Below are 8,662 nucleotides of genomic sequence, written 5' to 3'. Positions count from 1 at the left end.
GGACCGGGGGACAGCGCGGGGGTGCAATCATGGCGGCGCCGCCCGCACGCTCCGGTAAAATTTGCGGTTCACGGATCTCGGCGCGGCCGGGCGGGCGGGCGGGTTTGAGAGCGGGTGATATTTTGGATTTTTTGGGGTTTTTTTGAACCATTCCCCAAGGCTTTGGGTTGAGGATTTTGGGGTTTTTTCCCCCTCCACTCCTGTGCCCGGCTGGGATCGCGCTGTGGGTGCGTTCCCGATGGAGCGCTCAGCGGGGATGAGCCGGCAGCGCTCCGTAAATCCCATTATCCCGAAATTCCCGGATCCCGGCTCCGCCAGCGCCACCGGCTGTCCTGGCCCGAGACTCCTCTGGAAAAGGGATTTAACCCCTTGGCACCTTGGGAAGGAGGAAAAATGTTCCTTCCCCCCTTGGGGGTTTGTGCGCGGCAGGAGGAGTGATCAAGGGGAAAACAGAGAAATTATTCTGGAATATCGGGAATATTTATTTATGGGATTGCGTGAGCAGGGAATGAGTGACGAGGAAGGATTCTGAAATACAGGGAATATTTATTTATGGGATTATGCTTGCAGGAAACCAGTGAAGTGATCCTGTAATATCAGGAATATTTATTTGTGGGATTGCATCTGTAGGAAACCAGTGAAGTGATCCTGAAATATTTATTGGAATATTTATTTATGGGATTGCACCTGCAGGAAAGAAGTAGAGAGAAATTATCCTGAAAGATTGAGATTATTTATTTATAGGATTGCACCTGCAGGGAATGGGTGAAAAGATCCTAAATATTTTGAAAATTTTTTTTTGGGGGGGGAGCTCTTTTATCCCCCACCCCCTTGCACTCCTGGAGAGTTTTGGGATGGATTCCCAGGCACAGCATTCCACTCCAAACACTCCAATCCCAAATCAACCACAGTTCCTGAGGATTTGGGGGATTTTCCCACCACTCTGATCATCCTTCCTGCTCCGAATATTCCATAATTTTATAATTTCCAGTTTAAACAACCCCAATCCCAATACCCTAAGCCTCCTTTTCCTCATCCCAAAAATCTCTGGAATCTCAGCCTGGCCCATCCTGGGCTTTCTTTCAACCCAAACCCCGAAATTCCAATTTTTGGACCCTTTTTGATTGCCCCTCAAGCATTCCATCCACGATTTTCCCTTTATCCCAATCCCTGAAAATCCCTGCAGGGGCGGGAATTCACTCAGCCCGAACTCCCTTTTTTCCAAGGATTTCCCCCTTCCTCCCCGCCTTTTTCCCCCCTTTTCCCCCTTTTCCTCTTATCTTTTGTGTTTTAGGAATTCTGGCCTTTGTGTCCTGGAGACTTGGGATTGTCCTGGGATCAGATTTGGGATTTCCTCCCATCCCTTGTCCATGGAGATCCTTGGACTTGAACTTTGAAAGGATTAAATTCGCATTTAATGCAATTTAAATGCCAATAAATTCCATTTAAATTCCATTTAAATTGAAATAAATCCCAGTCCCTGGTGCCTGTTGCCCAGTTCCCGGTTCCCGGTTCCCGGTGCCCGGTTCCCGGTTCCCGGTGCCCGGTGGTCGCGGCCCGGGCCGGGGCGAGCCCCGCGGCGCGGGCAGGAAGCGCCCGTGGCCCCTCGGGCTCGGAGCCGCATCCGGCCGGGGGCTGCGGGGGCGCAGGAAACGGGGGGGGAGCGGGGAGAGAGGGAGAGGGAGGGGAGGGGAGAGGGGACAGGAGAGAGGGGGAGCGGCCCCGGGCAGCGGAGGCACACAGGGAGAACCTCCCGGGGGCACACCTGGAACCTCACCCGTCATCCATCCATCCCTGCCTTCCTCTATCGCTCCATCTTTATATCCATCCATCCATCATCCATCCATCATCCATCATCCATCCATCCATCATCCATCCATCTGTCATCCATCCATCTGTCATCCATCCATCCATCATCCATCATCCATCCATCCATCCATCATCCATCCATCCATCCATCATCCATCCATGGATTCCACGGCGGGGGTGGCACTGGAGGGGATTTCAGGTCCCCTCCCACCCAAACCATTCCAGGATCCTTTGGTTTGGCAATTAATCACTGCTGAGTGACTAATTGATTGATTAATTAATTAATCAATCACCACTAGGCCCTTGGTAGACAAAAAGTGGTAAATTCTGACATCTTTGAGGTTTTCCCCCAAAATTATGTGGAAAAAGTCACAGGCACTGCTCTGGCATGGATCAGAACTAATTAATGAGTAACTAACTAGTAATTAATGAGTGACACCAATCAGCTCAGCCCTGAGTCACATCCGTCCTGACACTGAAATATTTTTTGGGGCTTTGAGAGCCCCAGGAATGGGAAATTTTGATGAAACTGCCCAAAATTGGGGTGTGAAGGGGTTTGGGAGGGGTTTGAGGATTCCCCAGGGGTGCTAAAACCAGCTCTAATTAAGCTTCACATGAATTTAATTATTGGATAAATTAAAGCCATCGGTCCCGAGCAGGGTGTGGAGCAGTTGTGGCAGATTTTTGGGGCGATTTCCTGATTTAGACAAACCCTCCCCGCTCCCCCCTTCCTCTGCTCCGCCCTGCCTCGGTGACAGCGGCGACACCAAAATAGCGACGGGACCTGAAACTGAAACCGAGATTTGCAGCACCAAGGCTCGGCTTAAAGGGATTTGTCACGGGTCTGCTCTGCTGGGACGGATTTGGGGTTTTTTGGGGCGTTTCCTCCTTTTCTGCCACTGAGTTGTGGTGCTGGGGTGGGCGCGTTTCCCCCCACGCGGGTTCCGTCACTTCACTCACCTCAGGCGTCTTCACCTAATTTTAAAATAAATAAATTTACTTCTTTTGTTTCCTTCCCAAATAAAGGCTATGAAGTGCAAATCCCTGAATCCCGGGACAGGGAATGTTTATTCGTGGGGGTGCACCTGCAGGAAAGGAGTAGGGAGAAATTATCCTGAAATGCTGGGAATATTTATTTGTGGGATTACACCTGCAGGGAGTGAGTGAAGAGAAGTGATCCTGAAATATTGGGAATATTTCTGTTTGGGATTGCATCTGCATGAAAGGGGGGAAGAGGAATAATCCTGAAATATTGGGAATATTTCTGTTTGGGATTGCACCTGCAGATCCCAAAATGTGTGTCACGACATATTTGGGATATCCCAGGAAACTCCCCTTGCCTTGGACCAGGAACAAAACTCAGGAGCGCTTTCCCGGCCACGTTCCTCTTTTTATCAGGAATAAATTTATAGGATAAATTCTAATTTATCAGGAATTAGGAGCAGAAACACCCCCGGGAACTCCGTTCCAGCCCCACGGGCCGGAGGATTCCCCCGGGATCCGGGCCTGCTCCCGGGGAGCGCCGCTGGGCAGGCAGCCGGGGACCTCTGCTGGGAGAAGCCTAAAAATGCCCTTTTTTCCCCCAAAATCGCCGCCGGGCAGGCGGTGGGAGGGAGCCCCGCGGGTCCCCACAGCCGCTGGCCCCGGGGCACCGGGAGAGTGACCCCCGCTGTTCCCGGTCCTCGGTCCCTGGGCGAGCATCCCTCGGTGTCCCCGGGGCAGCAGGGGAAGGGAGGAACCTCCCAGAACTGGGAATAACCCCAGGAGACCGAGCTGTTCCTACAGCTCATCCCGTTGGGATCCCCATCCTACAGCTCATCCCGTTGGGATCCCCATCCTACAGCTCATCCCGTTGGGATCCCGGACCTACAGCTCATCCCGTTGGGATCCCCATCCTACAGCTCACTCCAGTGGGATCCCAATCCTACAGCTCATTCCAGTGGGATCAGGGTCCCCCAGCCCATCCCAGCAGCATTCCCACTCTCCAGTGCATCCCAGCAGGATCCTGGTCCTGCAGAGTCCCACTGGGATCCCCATCCTCCACAGTATCCCAGCAGCATTCCCGTTCTCCAGCTCATCCCTCTGGGATCCCGGTCCTACAGCTCATCCCAATGGGATCCTGCAGCTCATCCCGTTCCCAATGGGATCCTGCAGCTCATCCCAATGGGATCCTGCAGCTCATCCCTCGGGATCATCGTTCCCGCAGTTCATCCAGGATTCCCATTCCCCTCCCGCAGTCTCTGTGGGATCCTCATCCTACAGCTCATCCCAACGGGATCCCCGTGCTGCAGCTCATCCAGGATTCCCATTCTCCAGCTCATCCCAGTGGGATTCCCATCCTGGAGCTCATTCCAATGGGATCCTGCAGCTCGTCCCAGCAGGATCATCCCAGATTCCCAGCTCATCACAGCAGAATCATCCCAGATTCCCAGCTCATCCCAGCAGAATCATCCCAGATTCCCAGCTCGTCCCACCAGGATCATCCCAGATTCCCAGCTCGTCCCAGCAGGATCATCCCAGATTCCCAGTTCATCCCAGCAGGATCATCATTGCCCAGTTTCTTTTGGGATCATCACTCCCCAGCTCCTCCCAGATTCCCATTCCCCGGCGCATCCCGATCCCTCCCTGCATCCCGGGCTGGAGCTGGCAATTCCCTCAAAAAAGGGGAAATTTTAATTTTAAAAACACAGGAATTTTTAATCCAGAGCAATGGGGATTTTTAACTCAAAGAAATAGGAATTTTTAACCAAAGGAATGGGAATTTCCACTCCAGAGGAGGAAATTTGGGATTTTCCATTACTTTTCCCATTTTTGTTTTGCTTTCCTCTGACCCCAACCAAAAAAGAACACAAGAGTGGATTTTATGACCAAAAACACCAAATTTTTGCTCCTTTCACCCCGTTAAAGAAAATTTCCCTCCCTTTGGCTCTCCTGGAAGTCAAATTTTACCTCCAAACCACCCCAGATTTGCTGATTTTCACCCCAAACCAAGCGATTCCAGCCCAAAATTTATATTTTCTTTTATTTTTTAATTTATATTTCTTTTATTCCATTTATTTCCACTGCAGCTTCATCCTCCTCACTCTATTTCTTACTTAAAGTTTATTTTTTTTTATTCTTTGGTAGCTTAAATTCCCTCAAACACCTCAAAACCAAAGCAAGAATTATCATAATTAATATCAGGATGATAATTCTTATTTTAATGATTATTTTTGGGCAGTTCTGCCGCTCCAGGTGCCTTTTTAATGAAAATTTTGAGGTATTTAGAATTTTTTCTCCCCAATCCCCCAAATATTTACAGAACCTTTACAGAGCATTTATTGAGATTTACAGAATATTTACGAATATTTACAAATATTCACAATTATTTACATCCCAACCCCACGCACGAGCAGAGAAATTAACAAAATCTCTGCCCAAAATGTGAATTTTTAATAGAAAAAGTGAATTTTTGGCTGTATTTACACCGGGATAAAAATCTGGGCCACTCCCCCACAATTCCCGAGGTGATTTTATCCCTTGGAAAAATATTCCTGAGTTTTTTCGGGGGGAGCTGCGGGGTCTGGAGGTTGCTGGATTTAAATATTTATATTTATATATTTCTATTTATACTCATATAGGATTTTGAATATATTTCTATGATTTTAATATATATTTCTATGATTTTATATAGGTTTATAAATATAAATATAAATATTCATTCCCAGCCTGCATCCCGTGATTTTTTTTTTTCCAACCGCACCCGCAAATTACTAAAAATTCCATTTTTTAAAATAGAAAACACATATTTAACCCCAGCCGGAATTCCGTGGAATTCCATGGAAAACCTCCCCTAAAATCCGCTTTTCTCGCCGCGTTTTGGGGTTGTTGGGGGGGATTTTTTTGGGAATAACTCCTCGAAAATCCCAATATTTTGCCGAGGGAATTTCCCGCCGCTCTGCTCAGCGGGAGGGGGCGAAATAAACAAAAATTAAAAGTTATTTAACCCCCAAAAAACCGCTAAAAACCCAAATTAAATGAACACCGCTTTAATTCGCCACTTCCAGAGAAAACTGCGCCCGGCAGATCCCAAATATTCCAGGCCTTTAAAATGCCCTTCCCCCCCGCCCCTTTCCCTTATTTTCCTTATTTTTTTATTAAAAAATGGAATTAAAAATTGGAATAAATCCAGCAGGCCGCGTGTGAAGATTTTCCTTTCAATCCTTCCCTTTTCCCTGGCAGCGATTTTTAATTTTGGAATTTTTTTTGTTTGTTTGTTTTGTTTTCGGGCCTAAATTTTGCAGGAAAAAATTAAGAATTTTCCAAGCAGAATCTCCAGGAGGGCCAGGATTTTTTTTCTCCTAAAAAAAACCAAAAAAGAAAAAAACAAAAAACAACCCAAAACCAAACCAAAACAAAACAAAAACCAAACCAAAACAGCTTTGATTTTTTGGTTTTTTTTCTTTTTTTTTTAAGTTCCCAAAGCAGAGATTTGGGGGCTTTGATGGGCTGGAAATCCCATCGGGAATTTCCAAAGGTTTGGAAAGGTTCAAGAGGGGGAGGGAGGGAAATTCAAGCCGGGATTAAATCCTTCCATTCCCGATTTTCCCGCATTTTTTTCTCGGGATCCAAACCTTTTCCAGGGATGATTATCCCACAAATTCCTCACTTTTTTTCCCTTTTCCACCACTTTTAAAAAATATTTTTTAGATTTCCATGGAGCAACTTCAAGTCGCTTCCTCTCCACCCCTCCCGCTTTCTCCCGACCTCCCGAAATTCCCGATTTTTTTTTAAAAGTTGGCGTTTCCTCCCTGCCCCCACACCACGAAAACCCCGCTGGAAAACCGGGATTTTTCCGGATTTTCCGAATTTTCCCCGGGATCCACTCGGCCCGGAAAGGAACGGGAATTTTTTCTTGGCTGAGTGGGAATTTTATTGTTTTAATCCAATTTTTATGGATGAAAAATGAGAAATTAGGGGTTTGAATTTTTGTTGGGGTTTTTTTTTTTGGGTTTTTTGGTTTTTTTTTTTTTGGAGTAGGGTCGGGAGGTCAGGAGGCTCCTTCCCAGTTTTCCCAGCTCGCTCCCAGCTCATTCCCAGTTCTCCCAGCAGCCGTTTCATCCCTAAATCCCTTTCCTGGGAATCACCCCCTCATTTCCAGCGGCGCGCGGAGTTTTTGGGGAATTATTTCGGTTCCATCGCGCCCTTTAACCTCACCCTAAAACTCCTCCCGAACACAACATCCCGCGGCGCTCGCGGCCCCATATCGGCCCCAAATCGACCCCAATCAGCCCCAAATGAGCCCAAAATCGGCCCCAAATCGGGCCAAAATCAGCCCCAAATGAGCCCCAAATCGGACCCCCCGTATCAGCTCCAAACAGGCCCCACATCAGACCCAAATCAGCCCCAAATCGGGCCAAAATCAGCCCAAAATCGGACCCCCCATATCAGCTCCAAACAGGCCCCACATCAGACCCAAATCAGCCCCAAATCGGGCCAAAATCAGCCCCAAATCAGCCCCAAATCAGCTCCAAATCGGGCCAAAATCAGCCCAAAATCGGACCCCCCATATCAGCTCCAAACAGGCCCCACATCAGACCCAAATCAGCCCCAAATCGGGCCAAAATCAGCCCCAAATCAGCCCCAAACCCCGCTCCTCCGAGCAGCCCCTTCCCCACCCGGGGCCGGGCTGACCCCGCTCCCGGTCCCCGGCACCTCCCGCGATCCTGGAATTTTTCCTGCGCTCCTCAGGGATGCTCCAGGCTGGCGCAGCCGCGGAATTTGAGGCTGGGGGGCACGGGGATGGCGCTGCCCCCCAGGTGCCACCGCCACAGCGGGTGCGTCTTGGACAGCGCCCACGAGTTCTTGCCGCCCAGCGACGAGGCCGGGCACAGGTCCCCGTCCTCGCCCACCACCAGCGAGGGCGTGCAGGGGAAGTTTCCCATCAGGCTGAAGGAATTCCGAGGCGGGCTGGCTTTGCAGGGAGCGTTTCCCTTCCTGCAGCTCCTCCGCGGCGTTTTTGGCGGCCTGGCTTTGGGGGAGCGGCGCTGCCCCTCGCTGGTCCCGGCCGGGCGCCGCCGCTTGGCGCTGCCGTCCCGGCGAGCCCGCAGCGTCCCGGTTCCCCCGCGGGGCTGCAGAGGCAGCTCCGCTCCCCTCCAGGGCTCCGGGCTGCCCCGGCCGTGCCGCAAACCTTTCCCGTCCACGTTGAACCCCTTGGCGTAGCACCACAGCTTGGACTGGCGGATCAAGCGGTCGAAATGCTCCGGCCGGGGCTCGCCCGAGGCGGCGGGGCTCGCCCGCAGCTCCGGGGCCGGGTCGGGGGAAGGCGCCGGGCCCGGGGAGTCTCCGCTGGGCCGCTCCAACGAGGGGCTTTTGTTCGAGGCATCTTTGTGCGAATCCTTCCCTCCGGCGTCCCCAAAGCCGCGCTCCTTTTGTGGCGGGGCCCCCCCGGGGGTGCTGCTGCTCGGGGAGGGAGGGGGCGAGGAGGAGGAGGAGGAGGAAGAGGAGGAGGAGGAGGAGGCAGGGGAGGCCTCGTGCCTCGCGTACAGCCCCGGCTGAGCCCCCGGCGCTGCGGCCGCGCTCAAACTTTCCAAAGTTGATGCTCGCAGGGTGCGGGCCCAGAGCTGCTGCGAGAGGAAGAGGAGCTCGGGGCCGGGGCGCGGCGCTTTGCTCGGGGGGGGCTCCGCCGGCCGCTCCTCCCCGAGCGGCTCCCGGGGGGGCTGGAAGCGGGGCAGGGCCGCCTGCCGGTACCGCGTGCTCTGCACCGAGTCCCCGCTGCACAGCGAGCTGCTCTCCGACTCCGAGGAGCTGCCCTCCTCGCTGCTGCACGAGCTGTCCCCTTCCTCCTCCTCCTCCTCCTCCTCCTCCTTAAATG

The 8,662-nt window shown here is 51.6% G+C and overlaps 1 protein-coding gene across 1 annotated transcript in view; it reads right to left on the bottom strand.

Moving 5' to 3' along the window:
* Nucleotides 1-5,484: 5,484 nt before the first annotated feature.
* LOC121334850 (elongin BC and polycomb repressive complex 2 associated protein) overlaps nt 5,485-8,662 on the bottom strand; it is a 4,282-nt gene continuing 1,104 nt past the window's right edge. The window contains exon 2 of the mRNA XM_041402349.1: nt 5,485-8,654. Within this exon, the coding sequence (XP_041258283.1) occupies nt 7,536-8,654 (1,119 nt within the window). The 3' untranslated portion in view covers nt 5,485-7,535. The remainder of the gene's footprint in view (nt 8,655-8,662) is intronic.

The sequence above is a fragment of the Onychostruthus taczanowskii genome, unplaced genomic scaffold (genome assembly GCF_017590055.1).
Source record: "Onychostruthus taczanowskii isolate IOZ18803 unplaced genomic scaffold, ASM1759005v1 scaffold197, whole genome shotgun sequence".
In the NCBI taxonomy this organism is placed as follows: Eukaryota; Metazoa; Chordata; class Aves; order Passeriformes; family Passeridae; genus Onychostruthus; species Onychostruthus taczanowskii.
This window is presented reverse-complemented; position numbering and strand designations above follow the sequence as displayed.